The following is a 27989-nucleotide window of genomic DNA, read 5'->3' as shown; positions in this document are numbered from 1 at the left end:
AAGTAACATTAGTACCATTCTTAATATTAAACATAGAGAGAGCATCCTTGACTACATCCGGGCACTTCATCCGGGCACTTGGCATTTAGTCAAAACGTACCCTTCCTTTTCAGGTAAACGCTACCATACGGGTTGTTTCATTATTAAATTCTACCACCAATGTAGTGGATCAAATTGAGCTAGCCGAAGAAAACAACACAAGGGTCATGTTTAGGGGCCGTGGTTACGAACAGTCTCAAAGTCTAAGTCTAGACCCAGTGTCAGAAAAGTTCTTTTATTAAATTACAAAACAGAACAGAATTCCATTACATTACAAGGAATCATGTTTATTCCGTTGGTTTAACACAAATAAACATAAATAATTGTACAATTTGAAATAGAATTCAATTCAGCAAATATCAAAATTGATTCGAATACCATTTATATATCTTTTTTCTTACAAAATTTTGAAACATTCAAGAGGCAAGATACTCTACAATTTACATTAATACTCTTCTGAAGAAATAAGGTTCGTGATTAATTAAGGTCTGGAGTCTAACTCGAACTTGAAACCGTTCGTAACCACAGCTCCTGATTATGAAGATCAAACTGCAACGTCCCATCATTTTTATTTTGTTTATTCCGATATATTCAAATACAAGGTGCTTAAAAAACAGGGCTTCATCTATTTACATTTTGTTTTGCATCCAAGATACGTCGTCTTATTTATTGTTTGCAGCGCGTGTTGCGCATGCGTTATAACTAACAATTCAACGGCATAATCATTAGCAACGCAAAATAAAGTTTACATTTGGCGCTACACAAATCTTCAAATGGCAAAGGCAATCAGCCCTGAAGGTAGAAATATAATGATGCTACAAAACACATGCAAAAACAATGGCATAAATTCTATCAGTCTCTCAAAGTTGAAGGATTTGAAAAACAAATATTATACAGTCGAACCCCGTTGGCTCGAACTCGCTTGGCTCGATTTCATCGGTGGCTCGAACTGGATTTAAGGACCGATTTCTATAAACTTAAGGTAAGCATTCCCGCTTGACTCGAATTTTCTGAGGCTCGAGGTATTTTCGCCGGGTCCTGGGAATTCGAGCCAACGGGGTTCGACTGTAGTTAAAATGCTAAAACGTTTGTATCGAATTAAAGCTGACATACTTTTGGTACAAAAATGAAATGTTTCCTTTATACACACTGGCATAATTTTGGTAAAGATATTCATACAAACAACAGCAAAGTTCCATTCTTAAAGTAAAAAGCATGTACACTGAATCAATGTCTAAAAGGTGTATAAAGAAGTGTTACAGCACAGGATAGCTGGCATGGTTTGCGAGTCCACACAGGTCACCTTTGTCTTTCGCCATAAAGACGTAGCCCTTGTCTCCCCATCCTTGTCCCCAACTGTGAACAAACGTTACCATATAAATTAAGGTGACAAACAGAACCATGAAACTTAACGAGACGAATGTTAGTACTTACTTTATCGTAATGGTGTGTAAGCTTATTTATAATCAAACTCGGGTCTTGCCCATTCAGCGAGTGCTCCGGTAAGATTGTAAGTCATATCATGGTGTTGGTGCACAGTGCATAGTGCACAGACAGAATATAACCCTGGTTAGAGCTACCCTTAATCTTTAATGTACACCAGTGTATAGCACTGTCACATGGGTAGTTCCCATTTAACGTCCCTCCCGGATGGCGATTAGTATTTTAATGTGCGGCGGGATACGAACCTGGGACCCCTGGATTGACAGTCAAGTGTGTTACCACTAAACCAGGGATCCGCCATCCTTATCATAATGAATGATATTAAACTCTATATAGTGCTAATAGTTTAAGCCCGGAATTATAGTTATTCGGGTTTTCCCAGCTTAATCCTCCGGTTCAAACAAAATTAAACCGTTGTTATATACACACGTTACTTCGGAGACAATAGAGTCATTGGACTGTTACATGAATTTCAATAGCTCGATATTCACCTTTTATTTGTACCGGCATGGGAAAACCCAGTTAAGTCAATTCCAGGCTATATATATTCGGCCGGCGTGTGCTCAGCATTATTTTCCGTAATGGACACGTGAATTAACTCATGCGCTTTACATAATGCTGTTAGGAATCACGTGACTTCAAAGGGGTTCTCACATTGGTCATCACGGGTCAAAACCGATATATAAATAAACAAGTAAGTAACGTTTATTGCTAAATTTATTTATTGACAAAAAAGAAATGAAATATTTCTTAGCCTATAAAAGACTATGTTATTATCTGCTTCTACACATGTGAAATATTTTAGAATTTCTTGTATTTTAATGATGCAAACTTTGGCACAAATTTTGAATTTGACGGAATTTTGTAGAATGACGCAACGGTGAAACCAGTTTGGCCAAGGATTGCAGCCCGTGGTGACCTATATGAGAAACTCTTTTCAAGGCACGTGATTCCTCACCCTAAAAGTATCACATCAATTTTACTCTTGGCCCAAAGTACCCACTAACAGAATAAAGCTAAGCCCACTTTTTTGTTTTGGTATAGTTATTGTAATATTTACATTATTTGAGTTTTTGGACTTTAAAAGGAGATTATACCTTTACTGTAAACAGGACGAAACTAATTCTTTTTTAGTAGAATTACGATTAAGTAATAATTTCGGCTTAGTGTAATGGTTACGCCCTTAGTTAATAAGGGTCGAAAGGTTTAAAGAGACATGAAATGTTGTCTGTACCTGTTTTTGATGATCCAGTAGTTGAGACCTCTGGAGCTTCCGTACCCTACACTAACCATAGCGTGGTTAGGTCTCCGTTTGTCACAGCTGGGATTGTTATACACGCCTTGCCTGTAGTGCCTGTAGAGTAATAGAATGGGTGTGCGGAATACATTGTTATGTTCGCTCAAATTTCATTCAGTCTATACGTGTATGAGGTATACTGCTTTTATCATACAGTTTGAACACTAGTTGCAAGCTGCAGACTGCTTGTGCAGAAGTCTGTATTATAAAGATAAACCCCAGCCTCTCAGGATGAGCATTGTAGGAATCTAATCACTCACGGTGGCGATAAGCGACCCGGACACAAGTTGCTCTTTACTGCACGTGACCTCACACGGATATGAGGGGGGGGGGGGGGGGGGGTCTTGTCCGGAGCGCTACACGGTATATAAAATAGTCCTCTGATCAAGCACCTGCACTTGCGCGGCAGGACTAGATATGAAGGTATGAACTCCTCTTTCTCTATTGCCTATCTCTTTCGGGCAAATTAAAAAATAAATACTTTAAGTGTTTATATTAATTCGGGTTTGCTTTGTAATAACTTACTTCACAATCGTTGTTAAAAATAAATATGTTTAAAACAATTCAGTCATTTAAGTTACTCAAAATAAAACATATCTAGATTGTTTGGTAAACTGCCGAAAATTTCAATTTTTTAAGCGTTTGTAACGCTTTCAGCCATAAAACATCAATTTACACACGAAAAAAGATACTTCTATTTGCTCTTTTGTCAGCAGTCTTATATCACTGTTTCCGGACATTTACGCAAAATGTTTAATAAGGTGATTAGTTTCCTCAAACACTTCGACAAACATGTTTTCAAAATAATGCTTTGACAGTGCTTCATCAGGCGGCGGATTTTTAAAAAGATTTGTTGAAGTGTTTTAAGAAACTAAACTCTCAATCAAACTTAAGTACAAGACCGAAGGTGGGCCTATGTTAGCGGCGTAGACTACGCTTTGTTACATTTAAAATTTAAAATAGTGAATATATGGTGAAGTTATCATTGTTTAAGGTCTTAATTCGAAGCAAATTATTGCCTTCCGACGTAGCATTTATGACGTAATTTATCACGTGGTATACACACACTGTTCTACAGTCTAAGTATTTAATTCAATCACAGTTGCTGATGGGAACAGAATTTACTCCAGCACTCACTTACATGAACCCGGGGCTGTTGACGTCAGCGGCAACTGTGACGGGGCCATGTTGGTTCAATGTTTGTGCCAGGTTACTCTCAGATCCTTTCTGCGTATCTCTGTGGCCTGACATCCGGGCGCCCACACACGATTTCTTGTGGGAACATCGGCTCGATCGCTGTGAATAAAACGACTAACTAATGATTGAAAGAACAGTATAATGATAAATAAATTGTCTATTAATCATCCGGGAATTTGTGAACAAAACTACTTAAAAAAACTACAAATACACTGAATGACACGCGTAAACATGATACTGTTATGCACAAGTCAATTATAACCACGCCCCCCCCCAGGTCCGGGGAATAGCGGGGAATTTGACTTTTGGTCCAGCCAAGCCAGGGTTAAATCCCCGCCCTGCGGAACGAACTGATGGTAAAATCCCCAACAAATGCCCTCGCCCCCCAGGGACCCTATGTAAGGCCCATTCCCCGCTATATTTAACGTGAAGACAAAACCACCGCATTAACCCGAACCGTCTCCGTGGCCTTGGGGTTAAGGCGTCCGCCTACGGAGCGGGAGTGGTGACAATTGACTGGTGCATTATTCATGAACGAATGCCTCACCCTCCCCGAGTAGGGGTAGCAGCTCTCAGTGTCAACGCCGCCCCTTAACTCGATGTACTTAAAAGCGTTGTTCATCCAGCCGCCGCGACACCCGTAGTTACCTGCACATAAGAAGATATAAGGGATCAGATGGTGGTAAGACACTGTCAATCTAGGGGTCACAGATTCGATCCCCGCCTTTGCAATAACAAAAGTTACCGTCTTCCCGGAGGGACGTTAAACAATGGTATACACTGGTGCACCTTAAAGATCACGAGTAACTCTAACAACACATGTACATCCTGTCTTGCAGAATGGCCCAAAACCTACCAAGTCTTATTATCTCAATGAACCCGACCACGTTGAATGGATTCCCATGTGGCGTCGCCATCAAACGGAAAACGGCCACCCCCTCCCCTTAAGTGTAGCGAATACCAGTTATCCTGTGCGGCAGCCCCAACATTGATTAATTATGATGTAAAAATATTGATGGTGTCTGATTAGGCCTAAAAAATATAATGTTTAGCTCAGGAAACATGCCCCTCCCCCCCGAAAAAAAAATAAAAAAATAAAAAAAATAAAAAAATAGGGTAAGTAGGTTTCTATATTTTATTTTTAATCAGGCAAATGGTTTCTTGAGTTTTTTCTGTTCTCAAAAACGATTAATTATATGTTTAAGAACACCTATACTAAGTATACAATCTTTTTTAGTATAATTGGTATCGTTAAAAGCCAAAAACACTCCATGTTTTTAATAACTTTTAAAAGGAAAAAATAGAAAATCAATCAAGTGATACAAATATTTCTCAAGGCAATGAACAGTTCTAGGGTCAGGGCAAAAGCAACAGGGTAGGACACCATTGCCGTTTTTACAACTTTTTTATTTTTTGTCTTGGAAAGAGCAATATTTTGCGTAAATATCTGCAAACCAATGATAAAAGATTGCTGACAAAAGATTTGTATATTTCTGTTCGAAAATTAATGTTTTATGGCTTAAACCGTTACTAACGATCAAAGAAAAATGCATAAAACATTAGTTTTTAAAATTAAATATAAAAAAACTGCGATCTATTTTTTGTCAGCAGTCTGATATCACTGGTTTCCGAACGCCTTATGTGTTCTTGTGATAATGTGTATCTCAAGGTGAAACGTCAGTTGTACATACAAACAAAATTGATAGTAATACTGTGATGTTGATGTCTATATTCAATAAATACATTTGTCAATTTAACAAACATCACTCAAAAAATACCGTTCGACAAATACCGCCCCCGTAAATAATTTGATATTGTAGTTTGGCACGTTTCAAACAAAACTTTCAAAAAGCTATTTTACACCTGAAGCCATATTTTTTAAGCATATTCGTCAAACTTCGTAGAAGCATTTCGTGTCATTATATAAGCTAGTGGTGAAAAAGAAATTAAACACTACCTATTTATTCGGTGGTTCGAAAATAAAATACATGCAGGTACAAAAGAAAAACCAACCGAATCTCCGGTATGCGCAGTCAACCAATTCCTGTTCGGCGAGATCGACTGCCTTTCCGGTCTTGATCTTAACCGCGGCCTCCAGTGCTCCAATGGCGGAGAAGGCCCAGCACGAGCCACAGGCACCCTGGTGATACAGACAGTACAGACGTTATATATTAAGATAATGCATTCATGAATATAACGTACTTAAATTATGTTCGATCGATATGAGCTATTAACATTAAAGCATAAAACATTGTATAATACGTTCAATGGTGATTTAATATCAAACAATAGCAAACGAATTTGTTAGATCCTGAAGACACATCACTAGCGGCTCCAATGGGGCCTCCCCCCTTAAATCGTCCAAGTTCAATATAGAAGAAAAAAATACGCCCAAAATGGGCCTTTCGGACAAGAAATTGTTAAAAATTTCTAGGGGGAGTTCCCCCAAGCCCCCCCCCCTCCCAATACTTTAAACCATATCAGTATTTGTTTTGATTATACATATTACAATAATTACAGATAAAACCCAACCCGGTTCTATATCGTCGGCAACCACGGTTCTTTCTTCCGTTATACTTCAAGCATAATGTTGCGTGTATCGGGGGCATCCGACCATGGTTCTATATAAGCAATTATACATGTATACTCGAGTGGGGCTTTATTGCCATAGATAAAGCCAACCTGGTTTTTCACGGGTGAGACGGCGCCTTTGGTCCTCCAATCTACCTCGAGAGGCAGGTCCATGTCCATGTCGTCCTCATAATCTACCACTTCCTCCTCCCGCTCATCCTCTGGCGGAATTACCAGACTGCTAAGATATAGACGCTGAAACTCGTCTTCAGCCTAAAAACGCATATTAGACAACAGGGAACTAATTTCATCAGTCTATGGTGATTAAATTCGTTTATCGAATTGAACTAAAATGAACTCTTTAAAATTAAGCATAGTATAATGTTAAATCACAATGTATGCAATAAAAAACAAAGCTGTGTCTATAAAGGAATGCCATGAAATAAACGATGTAGCTATGAAAGAATCATCGTCGGCATCCACGGTACTTTCTTGCGTTACACTTTATACACAACGAAGCATAGCATACTGTGTATCGTGGGTATCCGACGATGTGAACGAATCTATATACCGCTATGTAGACTTTTGCTGCAGGTCTTAGACCCAGTAAAAAGGCTTAACTTCCATGTGCTATTAACTTAAATAGTAGAGACAAAGATAGATATTGACATCATTACTAGAGACTGTTCAAGTGAGCAAGACCATAAACATAGCGCTAAGAACAGCGCATTAAAACCACTTAAGTTGATCTTAACACGCATATCGTCCAAAATTACATTTTAAATATTTATCGGATGAGTACCACTTAGGTGTATAAAGTATAAACATATCAGCACATCTGATGTACAAACTCCCATTTATGATAATTACTCGAATATCAAAATATATTGAGACGCCAAACATATTTTTTTATCAAAATTCAAACAGTAACTAGGATATCTAAACATACTGAAATAATGCACAAAATCGCATTTGAAATACTAGTAATTATTTGGATGCCTTAAACGTTTTCAGACGCAAGGCGTTCAAAGTGGCATGTTTTGTGTGTACGTCTGTACGGTCTAAATGCGCAACGTACCATATCAGCAAAGTCGCTCTCCCCGACCGTGTACGTTTCCTCACCCCGGTCAAAGCGCAAGTTGTGTTCTTGGACGAATCTGAGTGTGTCCTCCCAGTACAGCCGCCTAGAGCAGGTAATGTGATACAATAGGTAATGGAATCTACAGAGACAGTGGTTTAACATCCGCTGGCCTTAACGCGCTGTTCGAGGGTTAAATATAAATTATCTTAATGGTAACTTAATTATATAAAATCAGACAGATGGAGCTCTGCTAAAACACAGTTATACAACATGCAAATCCCGTCAACTTTCAACGCCTATTATACATACCGCCACAATGTCAAAACATATAATAGCATGATTACTATACATCAATATTGTCCAAATAGTGTTAATGCGTATATTTTTGCAAACATGACAGTGTTCCACTTAAGAGCTGTCCTGTGGCATACCTTTCCAACTCCTCTCTGTTTGAGCTGTATGTTCTGTTGTACGACTTCTTGAAAGACATCCACTCTATGTCCAGATCGGCATTGATGGCTGACAGGAGGTTGACCGGGTCCGGGAGCTGCCAGGAGTTTAATGCCGCCCCCAGGCAAAAAACGCCGAATAGAGCTAAAAGCGACGCCACACACTGAAACAGTAGAGCAGATTACATAAGTAAGGATCGAATAACGCAATAACAGCAGGAACAACGTCGTCTCGCACGGAAGCAATAACATAATTTGAATGAAGGGTATACTAAGGGACGGCCTTGATTCAGACATGAATGGCACAGAAAATATGACGGTTAAAAAGGTTCGTTCTAAAGCACATACGCCAAAGTTAGAGGGGTTGTCTACGTGATGACAAAATGGGACAGGTGAATCAAGAAAGACTACGTTATACAACAAATAGACGATAGAGAAACGTTTTGAAATGGACAACAGTCAAAATGAGGCAATCCAATCATCCGTGATTATAATTTCATCGCGCCCCGAAACAATGACAACAGACTCTAGTGTACAGTGTGTGTATATATACCACGTGTTAAATGACGTCATACATACTACGTCGGAAGGCAAATATTTGCTTGAAATGAAGACTGAAATAAAAGATAACTTTTCATTTACAACACCTTTTTAAAAGAAACAAAGGGCAGTCTATGTCGCTTAAAGAGCCCCGCATTTGTTTTATTACCAAAATTTGATGAGGTCATTAGTTTCATCAAACACTTCGACAAACCTGTTTCCAAAATAATGTTTTGACAGTGCTCCGTCAGACGGCCGTATTGTGAAAAGGTTTGTCGAAGTGTCTTAAGAAACTAAACTATCGATAAAACCCTGGTAAAAGACCGAAGGTGGGGCTCCGTAAGTAGCGTAGACTGCTCTATGTTTCATTTAAAATGGTGGAGAAATAGTGAAGTTATCTTTGTTTAAAGTTGTTGTTTTTTCAAATCAAAATATTGCCTTCCGACGTAGCATTTATGACGCAATTTATCACGTGGTATACACACACTGGTGTTGGTGCATAGGATAATTGAGCAAATTAAAATCGTTTAAACGAATTTACGAATGCCAATTTCCAAAACCGAGATGGAAAACGCACTGAAACAAGATAGATCAATCCTCAAACAATTTCTGCAAAGGCATACTCCATACAGGGATTACTTCCCTTTATTGTGTGCAAGCATGTCACGTGATAATTATCAAAATCACGTGACGTCTTTAAGAAATCCTGTCTTTTGAAATACATTTCACTAAACATAAATCAATAAACAAGAAAATCAATAAGTAATTAATAAATAAATAAATGAATGCATGAATAAATAAATAAATAAATAAATAAATAAATAAATAAATAAATAAATAAATAAATAAATAAAAAATATTAAATAAATAAATAAAGCATGTAACACAATTATTTACGGTTTAGAATGTATAGAATAATGCCTCCCGGTTGGTTATGTCGTTGTTAATGAAATTCCAATAAAGAACATATTCAAATTACTGCAATAGTTTGCATCCCTTTAATAAAGATTAATTCATCGTGTAAGAAGATATTTCATGGAAGCATTAATATAAACACTTAAAGTATTTTTTTTTTTATTTGTCCGAAAGAGATAGGGAAGAGAGGAAGCAGTGTTTATACCTTCATATCTAGTCCTGTCGCGCAAGTGCAGGTGCTTGTTCAGTGGGATATTTTATATACTGTGTAGCACTCCGGACAAGCCCCCCCATATCCGTGTGTTGTCACGTGCAGTAAAGAGCAACTTGAGTCCGGGTCGCTTATCGCCACCGTGAGTGATCAGCTTCCTACAATGCTCATCCTGAGAGGCTGAGGTTTATCTTTATAATGCATACTTTTTCACAATCAGTCTGCAGCTTGCAACTAGTGTTCTAACTGTATGATAAAGGCATTATACGTCATACACGTATAGACTGGAAAAAAAAATAAAGATCGGAAGTCTGTCAAAAAATGATATAATAGGATGTTCAAAAAACCATCCACAGTGATTCTTCTGAAATTTTTCACAATCATAGTACACTCGGTTATACGTCTTTGGATAATTGTTATTAGTTGGTTGTATTTTGCGGCTCTTTGAAGATGTGTATATTCTTTTGAATAACCTGTTCGTTAACAGCACCCTCAAATGAATACGTAAATATGAGCATAAGTACAATCATAAGTATTGAAAGTAGTTATACCATACACATATCATCCTCTTGATATTTTAGCCTAAATAGGATATGGAAATAATTATATATCCTATTTTGTTTTATTTATCTTATGAGCTGGAGTGTTTATTGAAGGACATCACTTTGTACGGACTGTTGTGAACAATTACGTGCAATTATTGACTCAAACAAAGCACTTGAAATTAACTATCATAGATCTAATGACGTTCTCAATGTTTCAAACGTTTGTATTGTTTACTGAGTTAATGTGCTCATACGCATTTCTTTTTCTTTTAGGTCCAAAAGCATATATCAAAATCATGATAATAGTGACTATTTTGCAGCAATATTTCGTTGTTTACGTCCTCGCAACGGAAGAATCGACGATAACTCTACCAATTTCAGCGTTAGCAGCGTTTAAAGGCCTAGTTTAAGGAATGTTTGGCATTACAATACCCTGCTGTGCATATCCTGCTATTTGCGCTGATGTCACAGTAGGGGCCAATTTCCTGTTTATTTGTTTATTTGCTAAGGGCCATATAGGGTCCATTTCTATGATAAAACCTACAAAACTGCACAGCAGCATATTCAGATCGGAGATCTGATAAGACAATTAGGCATTTAGATTAAGATCAATACGCAGACATTGTGTACAATACACGTTGTTGTTGGGGGTTTTTTTTTGGGGGGGGGGGGTTGTTGTTGTTTTTTTGTTGTTTTTGTTTTTGTTTGTTTGTGTTTTTTGTTGTTGTTTTTTTGGTGGGACATATAGAAGGATTGAACTAGGCAGTATTGCTACGCTATTAAAAATATCAAATTTAATATAATACATAGAAGACCAAAAATGAAATTCATTTCTGTAAAATGTGCCACGATATACATCCACAGTTGTCAACACTACAGTTATACTATTTTCGCATTTAAAAGCATTACTGTTCAGATAATAACGATTGTGAAACTAATTGAAAACTTATTTTTATAGTATATACATTTTATTACACGTAAATCGTTTCATGGAAGGCACAAATTAGTACAATGGCACATACAATTTTTATTAACACATTTAAATCACGATCAAGACTACTAACATTATATCCACTTTGAGCTAGTGTTATACGATTTACTACTACATGCAAATGAACTAAGCAATTATATTGTTGATACACTGTATGATCTGGACCACCCTTTTTCATCCAGTGGATTTCAATTCAAGTTAAATAGCTGTAGTTTTTTTGTTAGTGTTCTAACATCAAATAAATCGACTGCAACTATCAGCCATTTGGCGTATTGTTTTGACTTCCACAGACCAATTAAAGTAACTCGCTCATGTTTTTGGACCAAAAATTAGTTTTCCCGGTAATGCATCTGAAAACACACATTTTATCATTATTTTACTCTATGATATCGAAATTAAAGTAAAAATAGAGTCATAGTATAAAAAAAGTATTTTCAAATTGGTTTTTGTGGGGTTCGAACTCACGCCGGTAAAGTCAAGAAAAAAATAGAAAAAAAGCCGGCTTGTCCACACGGCCACCGGGACTTCAACAAAAGAAGTGGATATGTTGACCTGTTAACGATTCATTGATAATGTCAATCAACCAATCACGTAACATCACAGTCGTAATTAATTTTCAATCGTGCTATAAATGCTAATGACAATTCTGGTCTTCAAAGACGATATTTGAGCAAATATCAACATTTGCTGAAGGATTTCAGCTTTTGGTATTTTATGTTTTGACACTCCTTATGATTTGCCACACTTTATTTCGTAATAAAAAAGTGCATTTTACACACAATAAGCGAGTCACTAACTCGTAGAATTAAATACACTCGCAAGTCTAAATTGGCGGTTCTAAGATGCTGTTTGGCCGTCTCTTCGTTGAAATCGTGCTATGACTCACTGGTTGACCATTGTGTTTTGCTGATTTTACTTGCAAACAGTATTACTTATATCGCTGATGTGATGATGCTGAAATTCTCAGTCACTTCATTTCATATCGGTATGCAAGTTCATGTGCTCGTGTCCATTTGTCAATTGTGGCTTTTCAAATTCAATCCGTTTTTCCCCAAAGTTCTTACGGTCGTCAGGATTCGTTCACCACTCTGTTAAAAGAGTATAATTGTTAATAACATCATCTTAACATCAACGTTTATTCAATGTGAACGCTTTATTTTTAATGTAACTTGTATTCTTTCTTCTAAAACGTGCACGACAATACAGCAAATAGCCAAATTTGGCTACAAATGAATTAAATGATACTAGTCCTAAACTACGTTTTTGCCCACAGCTTACATGTAAAGTGTGTATGTGTGTATGTCTGTGTTTGATTACATAGGTGCGTGCGTACGTGCGTGTGTGCGGGGTGGGTGTATATAAGTGAGTGCGTGATTGCACGTGTGTGTGTTGGGGGATAGAGAGTGTGAGAGACAGTGTGTGAGAGAGTGTGGGCATGTTTGTGCTGAAACGTTTGATAGAAAAGGAATTGTTATTATCCCTCATTTTAAAAAGGACCATGTGTTTGAGTGTGCCTGTGAATGTGCGTGTGTGTGTGTGCGCGTGCGTGTGTGTGCGCGCGTGCGTGTGCGTGCGCGTGCGTGCGTGCGTGCGCGCGCGCGCGTGCGTGTGCGTGCGCGTGCGTGCGTGCGTGCGCGCGCGCGCGTGCGCGTGCGCGTGTGCGTGTGCGTCTGCGTGCGTGCGTGCGTGTGTGCGTGCGTGCGTGTGTGTGAGTCAGTGTATGTGTGTGCTTAATCATACTGATAGAAAAGGCTTAAACATACTAGTATGCCTCATTTGGAAATGGTCATGTATGTGTTGATTTCTACTGTTAGTGAATAAAAGATTTGGAGAAAAGAGGACTTACGGATCAACTTCGCAGATGAAGCCAAAGTTGTTATTGCAGTTATCGTTCCTGTGTTTGTATGCGCCCTTCCTCACGTGCACGCACGTGCTCGTGGCGGCGTTGTTGAAAGGGAATCCATCCTCCCAGTAGCCCTCCGTCACCTGGGTCCCGTCCCCGAAATACCAACTTCCGCTTTGAGGCCCGAAACTAGCGCCACCGATGTGAATGTCATCCAATGGCACTGGAGATGAATGGTTTCTTTTGATAAACGGTACCATTAAAGAACACTGTTATACCAAACAAAAATCACTTATACATATATGTTATTGTGAAAAAATATGACCACGCGTGTCATTAACTTGAACAAACCATGTTATTATACATACGAAATACCAGCTGAGTGATAAACAATTGAAGTCCATCGCAAAATAGTTGTGATGTGATGCTATGCGATTTTATGTGGTGATATGTGCCGCATACATTCCCCGCGAACTGTATGCGCAGGACGGACGCCTCAGTGCCGCATATAGTGCATTTGGCTGTGCTTTTTTTAATGAAATGAAGGTTTTGATAATGACGTCATCAATAAAACTGTGGAAAAATGTATGCAATGACGGACTGTATGTAATATAATCGTAGTTCCTGGCGCACAGTTTGCTGTGACGAACTGTATGTAATATAATCGTAGTGCCAGGCGACCTGTTTGATGTGACGAACAGTATAGAACATAATTGTAGTGCCAGGCGAACTGTTTGCTGTGCCGAACTGTATGCGGCTCTTCAATTGTAGTGCCAGGCGAACTGTATGCGGTGACGAAGTGTATTTAAAACAATTTTAGTGACGGGCGAACTGTTGGCTGTGACGAACAATATTTGATACAATTGTAGTGTCTAGTGAACTGTTTGCTGTGACGAACTGAATGTAATACAATTGTAGTGTCAGGCCAATAGTTTGTTGTGACGAACTGTTTGTAATACAATTGTAGTGTCTAGTGAACTGTTTGATGTGACGAACTGTTTGTAATACAATTGTAGTGTCAGGCCAATAGTTTGCTGTGACGAACTGTTTGTAATACAATTGTAGTGTCAGGCCAATAGTTTGCTGTGACGAACTGTTTGTAATACAATTGTAGTGTCAGGCCAATAGTTTGCTGTGACGAACTGTTTGTAATACAATTGTAGTGTCAGGCCAATAGTTTGCTGTGACGAACTGTTTGTAATACAATTGTAGTGTCAGGCCAATAGTTTGTTGTGACGAACTGTTTGTAATACAAGTGTAGTGTCAGGCCAATAGTTTGCTGTGAATAACTGTAAGTAATACAATTGTAGTGTCTAGTGAACTGTTTGCTGTGACGAACTGTTTGTAATACAATTGTAGTGTCTGGTGAACTGTTTGCTGTGACGAACTGTTTGTAATACAATTGTAGTGTCAGGCCAATAGTTTGCTGTGAATAACTGTAATTAATACAATTGTAGTGTCTAGTGAACTGTTTACTGTGACGAACTGTTTGTAATACAATTGTAGTGTCTGGTGAACTGTTTGCTGTGACGAACTGTTTGTAATACAATTGTAGTGTCTGGTAAACTGTTTGCTGTGACGAACTGTTTGTAATACAATTGTAGTGTCAGGCCAATAGTTTGCTGTGAATAACTGTAAGTAACACAATTGTAGTGTCTAGTGAACTGTTTGCTGTGACGAACTGTTTGTAATACAATTGTAGTGTCTGGTGAACTGTTTGCTGTGACGAACTGTTTATAATACAATTGTAGTGTCAGGCCAATTTGCTGTGAATAACTGTAATTAATACAATTGTAGTACCTGGTGAACTGTGTGCTGAGATGAACTAAATGTAATACAATTGTAGTGTGACGCCAATAGTTTGCTGTGAAGAACTGTATTTAATACAATTGTAGTGCCTGGTGAACAGTTTGCTGTGACGAACTGTTTGTAATACAATTGTTGTGCCAGGCGAACAGTTTGCTGTGACGAGCTGTATGTAATGCAATTGTAGCGTCAGGCGAACAGTGTGCTGTTACGAAGTGTTTTTAATACAATTGTAGTGTCAGGCGAACTGTTTGTGGTGACGAGCTGACAATCCTTTTCTGACCACTGTTTTGTGATGCCTATACAACTCACTTACTCATTTTGACAAAAAGTAGTTGTCATAGAAAGACGAAATACTTTTCAAACGTTTTGAAATATTTACCTTTGTTGAAAGTCTCAGTGACATATTTTATCACTTGGCTACCAAGCGCGTCCTTGGCAACAGCCAGAGTCCCGTTGTACGCGAAACAAAACTCCTGAAACACAAGTTATCAATCGTAATGGCCATTTTAAGATAACCAAAGTACAATATTTACATTCCTCTAGACCTTTGTGTAAGTGAAACGTGTCGTTCAAAAGGCATTTCAAGCAAGGAGTTATGACGTCATTATTTATTTCAAAATTGCGCTCCCATTGGAATCAGCTAATCTTTTAAACAAACGTATGGTGTCGGTTACATTTCTTTAAGAATACATACTCAATTGAAGAAGATAATGTTGATTTTAATAATGATAATGAATATTTAGCGCGCTTCGTGAAATTTGCTCGCGTGCCCTACTGCGTTCATACAGTATAAACGCAAGAAAAATGCTATCAATCTTGAAACGAATCTCATCACTTTTATGGGCCATTGGATTTGGATGCCAAATGAGCCCATATAATGTATCAATTTAGAAGGGTTTGTTTGCTGATAACTTATATGTAAAAGAAATCACCGAAAATACAGAATTGATCAAATAATTGAAGTGTGTAGTTGTGTTCATGATATCAACTGAAATCAAAGTGCTTTGGACTATTTTGCAGTCTTTCAAGACACAATTGCTTGTCTGTAATACATTTTCGGTACGTTTATAACATATTCTTTTTTCAACTCATAAAAGCAGTTTAAATGAAACTGATATATGGTCCACCGGCATGCTCACTGTACATAACTGTACATCGAATACCTTATCTATATTTTTGAAACTAACGATTTTTCCACACCAGAATATCTTTATACTTTAAGTGATTTTTTGACGCAATAAGGATGTAAATGTTTTGTATACTGATATTTTATGCAAAAGATTCAAACACGGATCTATAGAAAAAAAATGTTAAGATTTTCACTTTAGTATTGAGCGGAAAATGTTTATCGCGTGTAGACAGAACTTATTTACTTTATGCATAAGATTCAAACACGGATCTATAGAAAAAAAGGTTAAGATTATCATTTTAGTATTGAGCGGAAAATATTTATCGCGTCTAGACAGAACAAATTAGATTAAGTTCATGTCACGGATGTTTTCCATTATCAATATGCGCAGCTGCTGTTTTTATGCAGATATTAATTACGAAATTAATGTCTTCGAATTCGAGGGTTGAACAAATCCAAACAATAATACTGGATATAACGCATATCCGAGCTTGTGTACAATCTAACTGAATTAAATGACCCATCTAGAAAAGGCTTTATTAAAAAATGATATGATTTTATTCAGATCGAGGTTGTGTTCTAATAATCTCACCAGGGCGTATTGCCACACTTGCTTGTTGGTCTTGGTCGCCCCGTACGCCTTCCCCAGGGCCGGCACGTACACGAACGACGGCCAGGGAGAGGCTGGAAAATATAGGGCATTAAAATTAGTTTCATTATATTCAAAAGATGCAAATTATGTTAAAGACATACATTTAGTAATCTAAAAAAGAGCGATGTGAATTTAATTTGGCCAGGAACTTTTTCATGAGATAAAGGGTGATCTAGACATAAATATATGACATATAAATGCCTCATTTCAATTATATTAACCCACTGAAGTAAAACGAATAATTGAAATCTGATGCAAGCAAATCTACTGGGGCCATATTCAACTTGGTTGATGTTCGAATTTTAAACAAAAAATAACCGTATTCACCAAATTTATGCATAATCATTTTATATTTGAACATTTTTCTTTCTTATGTTCACATTTTTATATAAAACATTGTCAGTTTTGTTAAAAGTTATCACTAAGATTTTACGACATATGTGTTGACAGTGGCAAGCTTGAAGGGGCTACATTACAGACGCATGAGTAAAGTATGTTGACAGTGGCAAGCTTGTAGGGGCTATATTACAGACGCATGTGTAAAGTATGTCGATAGTGGCAAGCTTGAAGGGACTATATTACAGACGCATGTGTAAAGTTTGTTGACAGTGGCAAGCTTGTAGGGGCTATATTACAGACGCATGGGTGAAGTATGTCGACAGTGGCAAGCTTGTAGGGGCTATATTACAGACGCATGTGTAAAGTATGTTGACAGTGGCAAGCTTGAAGGGGCTATATTACAGACGCATGTGTAAAGTATGTTGACAGTGGCAAGCTTGTAGGGGCTATATAACAGACGCATGGGTGAAGTATGTTGACAGTGGCAAGCTTGAAGGGGCTATATTACAGACGCATGTGTAAAGTATTTCGACAGTGGCAAGCTTGTAGGGGCTATATTACAGACGCATGGGTGAAGTATGTTGACAGTGGCAAGCTTGAAGGGGCTATATTACAAACGCATGTGTAAAGTATGTCGACAGTGGCAAGCTTGAAGGGGCTATATTACAGACGCATGTGTAAAGTATGTCGACAGTGCCAAGCTTGAAGGGGCTATATTACAGACGCATGTGTAAAGTATGTTGACAGTGGCAAGCTTGAAGGGGCTTTATTACAGACGCATGTGTAAAGTATGTCGACAGTGGCAAGCTTGAAGGGACTATATTACAGACGCATGTGTAAAGTATGTCGATAGTGGCAAGCTTGAAGGGACTATATTACAGACGCATGTGTAAAGTATGTTGACAGTGGCAAGCTTGAAGGGGCTATATTACAGACGCATGGTGAAGCATGTTGACAGTGGCAAGCTTGAAGGGGCTATATTACAGACGCATGTGTAAAGTATGTCGACAGTGGCAAGCTTGAAGGGGCTATATCACAGACGCATGTGTAAAGTATGTTGACAGTGGCAAGCTTGTAGGGGCTATATTACAGACGCATGGGTGAAGTATGTTGACAGTGGCAAGCTTGAAGGGACTATATTACAGACGCATGTGTAAAGTATCATGACAATGGCAAGCTTGTTGGGACTATACTACAGACGCATGTGTAAAGTATGTTGACAGTGGCAAGCTTGAAGGGGCTTTATTACAAACGCATGTGTAAAGTATGTTGACAGTGGCAAGCTTGAAGGGGCTATATTACAGACGCATGTGTAAAGTATGTTGACAGTGGCAAGCTTGTAGGGGCTATATTACAGACGCATGGGTGAAGTATGTTGACAGTGGCAAGCTTGTAGGGGCTTTATTACAGACGCATGTGTAAAGTATGTTGACAATGGCAAGCTTGTTGGGACTATACTACAGACGCATGTGTAAAGTATATTGACAGTGGCAAGCTTGAAGGGGCTTTATTACAGACGCATGTGTAAAGTCTGTTGACAATGGCAAGCTTGTTGGGACTATACTACAGACGCATGGGTAAAGTATATTGACAGTGGCAAGCTTGTAGGGGCTATATTACAGACGCATGTGTAAAGTATGTTGACAGTGGCAAGCTTGAAGGGGCTATATTACAGACGCATGTGTAAAGTATATTGACAGTGGCAAGCTTGTTGGGACTATACTACAGACGCATGGGTAAAGTATGTCGACAGTGGCAAGCTTGAAGGGGCTATATTACAGACGCATGTGTAAAGTATATTGACAGTGGCAAGCTTGTATGGGCTATATTACAGACGCATGGGTGAAGTATATTGACAGTGGCAAGCTTGAAGGGGCTTTATTGCAGACGCATGTGTAAAGTATGTCGACAGTGGCAAGCTTGAAGGGGCTATATTACAGACGCATGTGTAAAGTATGTTGACAGTGGCAAGCTTGTAGGGGCTATATTACAGACGCATGGGTGAAGTATGTTGACAGTGGCAAGCTTGAAGGGGCTATATTACAGACGCATGTGTAAAGTATGTTGACAATGGCAAGCTTGTTGGGACTATACTACAGACGCATGTGTAAAGTATGTTGACAGTGGCAAGCTTGAAGGGGCTTTATTACAGACGCATGTGTAAAGTATGTTGAGTGTGGCAAGCTTGAAGGGGCTTTATTACAGACGCATGGGAAAAGTATGTTGAGTGTGGCAAGCTTGAAGGGGCTTTATTACAGACGCATGTGTAAAGTATGTTGAGTGTGGCAAGCTTGAAGGGGCTTTATTACAGACGCTTGGGTAAAGTATGTTGAGTGTGGCAAGCTTGAAGGGGCTTTATTACAGACGCATGGATAAAGTATGTTGACAGTAGCAAGCTTGAAGGGGCTTTATTACAGACGCATGTGTAAAGTATGTCGACAGTGGCAAGCTTGGAGGGGCTTTATTACAGACGCATGTGTAAAGTATGTTGAGTGTGGCAAGCTTGAAGGGGCTTTATTACAGACGCATGGGTAAAGTATGTTGACAGTGGCAAGCTTGAAGGGGCTTTATTACAGACGCATGGGTAAAGTATGTTGAGTGTGGCAAGCTTGAAGGGGCTTTATTACAGACGCATGGGTAAAGTATGTTGACAGTAGCAAGCTTGAAGGGGCTTTATTACAGACGCATGTGTAAAGTATGTCGACAGTGGCAAGCTTGGAGGGGCTTTATTACAGACGCATGTGTAAAGTATGTTGAGTGTGGCAAGCTTGAAGGGGCTTTATTACAGACGCATGGGTAAAGTATGTTGACAGTGGCAAGCTTGAAGGGGCTTTATTACAGACGCATGGGTAAAGTATGTTGAGAGTGGCAAGCTTGTATGGGTTTTATTATAGACGCATGGGTAAATATGTTGACAGTGGCAAGCGTGTAGGGGCTTTATTATAGACGCATGGGTAAAGTATGTTGGCAGTGACAAGCTTGAAGGGGATTTACTATAGACGCATGGGTAAAGTATATTGACAGTGGCAAGCTTGTAGGGGCTTTATTATAGATGCATGGGTAAAGTATGTTGACAGTGGCAAGCTTGAAGGGGCTTTATTATAGACGCATGGGTAAAGTATATTGACAGTGGCAAGCTTGTAGGGGCTTTATTATAGATGCATGGGTAAAGTATGTTGACAGTGGCAAGCGTGTAGCGGCTATATTTCTTTACCTTAGAAAGACCTTCGATTTAGTGCTCTTCTGCTTAAGAAGGCAGCTTAGATACTTAAATCAGACAGATATATTATATATTATTAAGATGTGTATATGTGAACAGTATTTCTGATTGCATGTCTAAAAAGAGGTGAACTACGCAATCGGGTGTAACTTACTGACTTTGTCCCTGCATTTCTCAGGACACGCGATGCGGAAGTTGATGTCTGCGCATGTGCGGTAGAGCGCCATCACGCGGCAAATTTCAGGAAACGATGTGGTTCCTAAATCCTCTGTAGGGTTGAAAATGATATTTATTTCATTAATGTTGAATCTGGCATATTTCAATATGGCGGAAAAGAATATACTAGTATGAAAGTTAAAAAGATTGAATGTCTTACCAGCTGCGAAACATGAAAATGTTCTCTCAAAACATTCCTTAAATGTCATGTTTTTTATGGTAAAGAAAGCAAAACATGTTGTTATTTGGATAATGATATAATTATCAGAGTATTCTTTATCTCAAATTGTCCCAATGCATGAAATAAGAAGCCCTGCGGCTTATGCACTAGGCTAGATATGAATTATTTAAAAGCATTAATGAAAGTTGTGGCTTTTCATTTACAGTTTGACAAGATGCATGAACAAGATACATGTACAAGATACGAGAATCTTTATTTAAAGTCGGGTATGTGTTAAAAAGAAACATTAGCTCAATGAGCTATTCTCCGACATGAATAACAGACATACATAACATATCAATACATGACAATGAGCTGGTGACCTGGAAATAAAAGCATATAATTTTATATAGGTACATTATATGAAAAAAAAAAATATTATCATATTCATAATTTTATCCACGCATACACTTACAACAAGTAAGATGGAATAGAGCACTGACTACAATGATAACATCAACTGGTTTTAGACTAGACTACCGTTAACTAATTAATGCTCGCAATTCTAAGCGGAATATCCACGGTCAAATAACCTTGACAATATTATACACCAGTCAATTGTAACCACGCCCCCCCCCCCAGGTCCGGGGGTATACCGGGGATAGCCGGGGAAATGGGCCGTGTTTTTACCTTCCAGGTGGCCCGGGTGACTGCGATGGTTTTGTCTTCACGCCAAATATAGCGGGAAATTGGCCTTATCTAGGGTGCGGGGGCATTTGGCGGGGGTTTTACCAGCAAATCGTCCCCGCAGGGCGGAGACTTTGCCTGGGCTTGGCTGGACCGAAAGTCAAAGACCCCGCTATTCCCCGGGCCTGGGGGCCGTGGTTACAAATGACTGGTGCATTAATGATTAAATAAAATTCATAATTTATAAGTTTTGCCACTAACTTAGCAATCATTTTACTACAAATTACGATTTATTTGTACGTCGACAAGTACTCTTATGTAGTAGGAATCTGACAATATTGACAACTAACAAGATCAACAAAATTCATTTTTTGTCAATTTTGTTGAATAAATATTATTGTGCATTCTATCGATCGTGGATTTGGCCGCAGCAACGCATTTTGATTTTTTTTGCAATTGGATGTGAGAATCAGACCGCTAGAGGGAAATCAAATAGCTTCAATGTATTTTTTGTTTTATTTCTGAGAAGTTATGTTTTTCGGTGATGTCTACCATGTCACAATACTCACGACTGAAGGAAACGGAAAATATGGCACAGGAGAGGAAGGCTGAAAGAAAATGAACAGGTGAAATTACTTTGCAGAAACAATTGAATTATACAAGATGGCAGTAGTACAAATATACTGCTATAAACTTCATTATACTTCCATGATAAAAAATAATTCCAAATGACATTTTTACAGACCACGAACTTTCAACATTTTTTTTGTCTTAAAAATATGAAAACTTTATTCAATCTTGGAAAGGTTTACACAATTTACACAATTCAGGTCTGGTTTGCCGCTTATTTTTAAAATATATATAATTCTATTTTTAGTTGACAAGAAGAAATAAGATACTGTTTTAAAGAACATATAGCAAAGAGCTTCCATGTCAAATTTTAATTGATTTGGTCCAAAAGAAATCAGTTGAATTTCTCTCAATATTTTACAAAGCTGAGTTGCTTATTTCCAGAAAGTCTCTTTTTTACAAATTCAAAAGTAAAGTGTCTTTGACGCACATATCACCTTCAGTTCGAACTCATTTTCAATGTAAGCAAATGATATAAAGTGAGTATCAAGTTGTTGAAAGTACATCATGGCTTATATCTTTAAAATGTTTAAATAATGTAAAGTTTTGTTTAAAAAACCAATAGCCCACAGCCAATTAAATGGGCATGTATTGGCTATGGCACTGCGATAGAATCATCGCAATACAGATCCCGGCCAGGCTGCTTCCATGTGTCAATGTAAAAAAAATGTGTTTCGGTAAACAGTCATGTTCATTTACAGTTAAAAGGTAATCCTAGGCAATTATCTCTTGTCTTTGACAGTGACTTAGTAGTAAATAAATGTTGTTTTTTATTGCCATTTCTTGCTCCAATATTGCCTAAAAAGGAAATTGGTTCATGATTTCACTTGTGTCTATTCTTTAGGGTTGGTTTAAGGGACACAACTCAATGTTATGTTAAACGAAACCACCATTTATTATAAAACCCTCCCTTTCAGTGATCACTACCAAAACGCATGGCATGTGATAATTCACGTTTAATCATTTAAAAAGTAAAACAAAAAAAATCATTTGAAATAACGTGTTTTAACTTTAAATTAGCGTAATTTAGTGGAACCTTTATAAAATATTACATAAATACGTGTTTAAACAAAATTGCGATATAAAACTTGATAAAGTTCAATTCAATAATTTTTTTGTTGGTGCTTCGTTCACTAAGGGAGATTACTGCATAACGTAGGAGAGTGTTCCTTTAGGTGGTATTGAATATGCAACATAATTTAATAGTATGGTCGTACATCACTGACTTCATTCACCCTATCATATTGGCCAGTTATTGATAACAAGAAATCCGATTAGCTACATCGTTCTTAGATCCAAATAAGACTTATATTGAATACCAGCCCAGGTCTAAATGAAGGGATACTACTCTTTTACATGCTATCAGTTATATAAGATTTAATAAAAGTAGTTATGCTAGTTGTTATATTAGCTAAAACTGTGGTGATTTCATTTATGCATTTTTATATTAATAACTAGCGTATAAGGTAAACATGTGTATTTGAACTAATAACATGATAATGTAATTATGTTTTACTACATATAAGGCGATTTAATCAATGAGAGCAGTATCATTTATTTAGTAGAACATTATTGTGTAACAAATAACTAGCGTATAAGGTAAACATGTGTATTTGAACTAATAACATGATAATGTAATTATGTTTTACTACATATACGGCGATTTAATCAATGAGAGCAGTATCATTTATTTAGTAGAACATTATTGTGTAACAAATGTTACTTTGCGCTTGCAATTATTTTTTAATATTGAAATATGAGGAAAAATCCTATTCATAAGACAAATTCGCTATGGCATGAATAAAAAAGTAGCATACCTTTGACAAACAATTTCCAGATATTCTCCATATTGAATTTAAAAAAAAATGTCCGTTTAGTCAATAAAATGGTCCTTTTCTATTGTGATATACTCGTATGCAAAATTAATCATTTTCAAATTTCACCTTACATCACCGTTTCTGTAAATTGCATTAAATATCGATTTTTCCTATCGCTAGATCTTATTTTGTTTAGTATATTTGATTGTGTTCATTTTTGTACAATTCAATCTCCTTTGTTTTTAAACTGATTTTATCAAAGAAAATTTTATTGGAATACGGATAATTGCCTATGGCAATGAACACGCGTTTGGTTACATACGGGTGGAATTGTGTTGATATTTGTTACCGGGTGTTAGGCGTCTATCAACGGGTAAAAGGACGGTAAAACAGTCGAAACTCGCTATGTCGAACTATGTTATCTCGAATTTCTGGTTCTCGATTTTGTTCGGTTTGGTATTGTAAATTGTGCATATCGGTTATATCGAATGTTCGTTATTTCAAAGAATTTCGCGAGGTACCAACGACTTCGAAATAGCGAGTTTTGAATGTTTATAATATGCAGAATATATGTTTATGATTACAGCCAAACAGTAAACAAACAAGCATCAAGGGAGTGAGATTTTTCAATAAGCAATTATCTCACATATAAGCAAGTATCTGCCGACGGGACTAACATATACTTTAAGCAAAACTGTGAATACTAATAGTAAAATAAAATGGTTAGAACAATAGCAATGAGAAAAACCTTGTTAAACATGATATACGTGAAATATATAGCCAGGGAAAAAAGTTAGTATTACAACCAAACAGTGAACAAGCAAAGCGTCAAGTGAATAAGATTCATCAATGAGCGATAATATCACACTTGACTGAACACACTGTTATTGTGGTAACGAATGGGAAACGCATGCAATTCTTGTACATTACCACTAGTACTTTTAATTAAGGAATCAATTGCGGGCTTGATGTCATTATCGGGGTATGAACGCAATTGGGCTGGTCAAAGTATGTGGAGTCCGAACACTTTCTAAAATGTAGATTTATATTTTAAGGGACCTTCTGACACAATACAAACAATAACAAGATAAATATTTTTCATGTATATTGTTATGCAATGAATTGCGATCCGAACAAATCCGAAGTTGTTGTGTTCATCGATTGATGGACGCAATTGCCGAAATGACGCTCATTTAAGGAATGGTTGGGGTGTAAATATATGCCAATAACTAAGACATATATAATTTAAAGATTAAAAAGATACAATATGTTAAGAATGCAATATCATTAATTATTTATAGAAACAAAACACACTGTGACATACAGAGGTTAACAAACGGCGCCGGTTTTACCTCTGTGCATTATGACACACCTGCCCCTAGTTAATATTGACCCGAGGCCTTTACCCTGAAGGAGATATTTTTAATCTTTGTATTGCATATGTTTTAGCAATAACAGAACTGACACTGTGAATTAATTATCTATCTATTAGATACAATATGAACGTCAAGGGAGATAACTGCCTAGGGATTAAATATTACACCGGTATGCATAAACTCTGTTTTACAACAGAAAAATCATGTCCGTTATTGATTTGTCAGCGAAATTTTTAATATACTTACAAACATTTGCAATAATGAACAATAAGATGATACTAGCTTTTTTCGTTAGATCTGAAAATATATCAAGCTGCCTTATAATAATACAAACAAACCACATCAGAAATAAAAACTTTTTGGAGGTACTCATGAATGCAGAGATGCAACCGCATACTGTTTGAAACCAACTCATGATCAAGTTGTTTTTTAATATTTTTTTTATATTTAGCTTTATTTCTTTTACATTATTTAAACGTAATTCATTTTCAAAAGAAAATTCAACTAATCTATTTTCTGCTTTACATAATTCCCCATTAAAATTGCAATTACTGTTGATAAGGTCAAGTACATCAAACGCTTTCATTTTCCATAAACTTCCCTCGACGAATAACTGACGTAGTGATATTGATATGTTAACATAACTTCTTTTCAAACTTAAAACATTGGAAACATGTAAAAGTACATCAAACCAATTACCAACTTTGGTGCTGATTCTTACAATAACTGCATTTGAAGCATATCCCTTATTTGCAGGAACTAGCGCACTTATGCATTCAAGACTGCATCAATGTCCGGGAAAGTAATTCTTATCCTTAAATAAAATGGTTAATTTCAAGCTCCTTTATACATGACAACTCCACACATTTGTCATAAAAGAGATCATGCATATACGAAACTAAACATAATGCTCGCCTTACTAGAAAAACAAAACAAATTGAGAGATTGCGACAAAGGCTACTTGTACATGTAGATGTCTTTGAGGGTTGCATGCGCCTTTGAAGAGGATAGACACCAAGTGATACTGTGAGTTGCAAGAAATAAAGGAAATTGTTAAAAACTTAATAAAATTGGCATCGTTGTGTACAACACATTGAATCTTACTTGCTGATGTATCACATCGCCTGTGACACAATTATCGCAGTTTTTGCGTATTTTCCATTTCGAAACTTACTGAGTTTGTCTACCACGTAAATCCCAGTTTATTTAAAAATAGCGTCGGTATATATACTTATCACATGACTATCACATGCTTGATATACACGCTATAAACTGGGGAAATCAGTATACGCTTCTTTATACGGGAAAACTCAGCTGAGACAGCGACAAACTATTCTTTTAATCGTGTTGAATGGTGTATTATCGCCATACTAGCTCGTATTGAACATTCTAGACTTGTTTTGTGGAAATAATGTATTTTCCGATTTTGGGACCATCTGGTGTTTTAAGGCGTCACCATGGTTTGCGGAGATCATATAAGGTTAAAGCGTCTAGCTGATAGATAGGCTTTATCAAAATCTATACCCTGTATGTACTGCACCAGTCAAATGTAACAACGCTCCCCCTCCCCAGGTCCGGCGAATAGCGGGGACTTTGACTTTCTGTCCAGCCAACCCCGGGTAAAATCCCCGCCCTGCGGGGACGAACTGATGGTTAAATCCCCGCAAATGTCCCCGCACCCCAGGGAGCCTAGGTAAGGCCCATTCCCCGCTATATTTTTCGGGGCACTTGAAAGGTAAAACACGGCCCATTTCCCCGGCTATCCCCGGTATACCCCCGGACCTGGGGGGAGGGGGGGGGGTTCTTGGTTACAATTGACTGGTGCATAAATACGTTGCCTTCATATACATGTAATAGGACATAGATACTTTAATATAATTGAAAATAATAAAGTAAGCTTGATCTCCCTTACGTTATTCTTTGAACGAATATTCGTAGTCATCATTTACTTCTGAAATGTATTTATAACATATAAAAGTATTTCGAACTTTGGCAAAACATAGATACAGTACCGGATATAATGAAACCAAAGTTGAGCTTAAACTCAAATTATCAGCAAATGCTATGTTTCATTTTTGCTTTTTTCATGTTAAAATTGTGATGAAAACATGACGTCGTGATATTATTTTGATATTATCATTTCAAAAACATTTAATTACTTAAATAGTGCACTCGCTAATGCCTAATGAGGCATAACAAAGGGCACCGTGTTACTGTAACCAAATGCTTTTGAAATGATGACACCACAATGCAACACATGTTACAATAAAATACAAGAAGTCAATGGACTTCTTTTATTTCCTCGTAACATCTGTGGAATGGAGTCTTGGATCCCCAAACAGCGCTTACAAATATGATAAAGAAAAAAAACATGAACAATATCATGCTATATTTTCAAGCGCAATATTTCTATTCAGTTAGTGTATAGCCATGTCTAAATGCGAAACGGAATATTAGATATTGAGATATAAGTTTGTTCAGTTTCATTTTATTGGCAATATCAGCAAATAGATGCCTTTGGCCAAACACAAACAATATCATATATACACAAATGGCCACACAGATGAACAATTAAACGTGTTTATATGAACAAAATATATGGATATCAATAAATAAATCAATACATTGCATCAAATCAAGAAGCAACGATAGCGGGAGCTTCAGTACGTTTCTTCATAGCATTGGAATATAAATTATGAAAGATTTCTAGTATTCGTCTGTTATTACTTGACATGATGGCTGCAAATTTATTTATAATATTAAAAGATCAATTCAGGTTAAATTTAGTTCTAAGGTCAGTATACAGAGGAAAAAATACACAAAAAAGTGGTA

General features: G+C 37.3%; 2 protein-coding genes across 2 annotated transcripts; both read right to left on the bottom strand.

Annotated features, from left to right (window-relative positions):
* Positions 1-601: 601 nt before the first annotated feature.
* LOC128211880 (procathepsin L-like) lies at positions 602-9881 on the bottom strand. Its single transcript, XM_052916990.1, has 9 exons — positions 9738-9881; positions 8060-8241; positions 7626-7731; positions 6659-6820; positions 5990-6116; positions 4524-4624; positions 3921-4075; positions 2717-2836; positions 602-1395 (listed from the first exon to the last, which is right to left on the bottom strand). The coding sequence occupies exons 1-9, from the start codon at positions 9741-9743 to the stop codon at positions 1296-1298; spliced, it is 1059 nt and encodes a 352-aa protein (XP_052772950.1). The 5' UTR covers positions 9744-9881; the 3' UTR covers positions 602-1295.
* Positions 9882-11260: 1379 nt separating this feature from the next.
* LOC128212292 (C-type lectin lectoxin-Phi1-like) lies at positions 11261-26352 on the bottom strand. The gene is made up of 7 exons (XM_052917670.1): positions 26332-26352; positions 21904-21942; positions 20426-20539; positions 16653-16744; positions 15311-15404; positions 13126-13345; positions 11261-12367 (listed from the first exon to the last, which is right to left on the bottom strand). Exons 3-7 carry the CDS (start codon positions 20496-20498, stop codon positions 12349-12351), a joined length of 498 nt encoding a protein of 165 aa, XP_052773630.1. The 5' UTR covers positions 20499-20539; positions 21904-21942; positions 26332-26352; the 3' UTR covers positions 11261-12348.
* Between the last annotated feature and the right edge of the window lie 1637 nt (positions 26353-27989).

The sequence above is a fragment of the Mya arenaria genome, chromosome 12 (assembly GCF_026914265.1).
Source record: "Mya arenaria isolate MELC-2E11 chromosome 12, ASM2691426v1".
Taxonomy (NCBI): domain Eukaryota; kingdom Metazoa; phylum Mollusca; class Bivalvia; order Myida; family Myidae; genus Mya; species Mya arenaria.
Note: the sequence above shows the minus strand (reverse complement) of the source record. Positions and strands in the feature narration are given on the sequence as shown.

What these genes read in the sequence shown, in the direction of transcription:
- LOC128211880 (XM_052916990.1), bottom strand. An exon ending in AGAGCGACTTTGCTGATATG is followed by an intron (nt 6,821 to 7,625) that starts GTACGTTGCGCA and finishes ATGCGTTTTTAG; the next exon opens with GCTGAAGACGAGTTTCAGCG. An exon ending in GCTACCCCTACTCGGGGAGG is followed by an intron (nt 4,076 to 4,523) that starts GTGAGGCATTCG and finishes TTTTATTCACAG; the next exon opens with CGATCGAGCCGATGTTCCCA.
- LOC128212292 (XM_052917670.1), bottom strand. Translation starts at nt 20,498, where the DNA reads ATGGCGCTCTACCGCACATGCGCAGACATCAACTTCCGCATCGCGTGT. An exon ending in AAGTGTGGCAATACGCCCTG is followed by an intron (nt 15,405 to 16,652) that starts GTGAGATTATTA and finishes CTTGTGTTTCAG; the next exon opens with GAGTTTTGTTTCGCGTACAA. An exon ending in CACTGAGACTTTCAACAAAG is followed by an intron (nt 13,346 to 15,310) that starts GTAAATATTTCA and finishes ATTCATCTCCAG; the next exon opens with TGCCATTGGATGACATTCAC.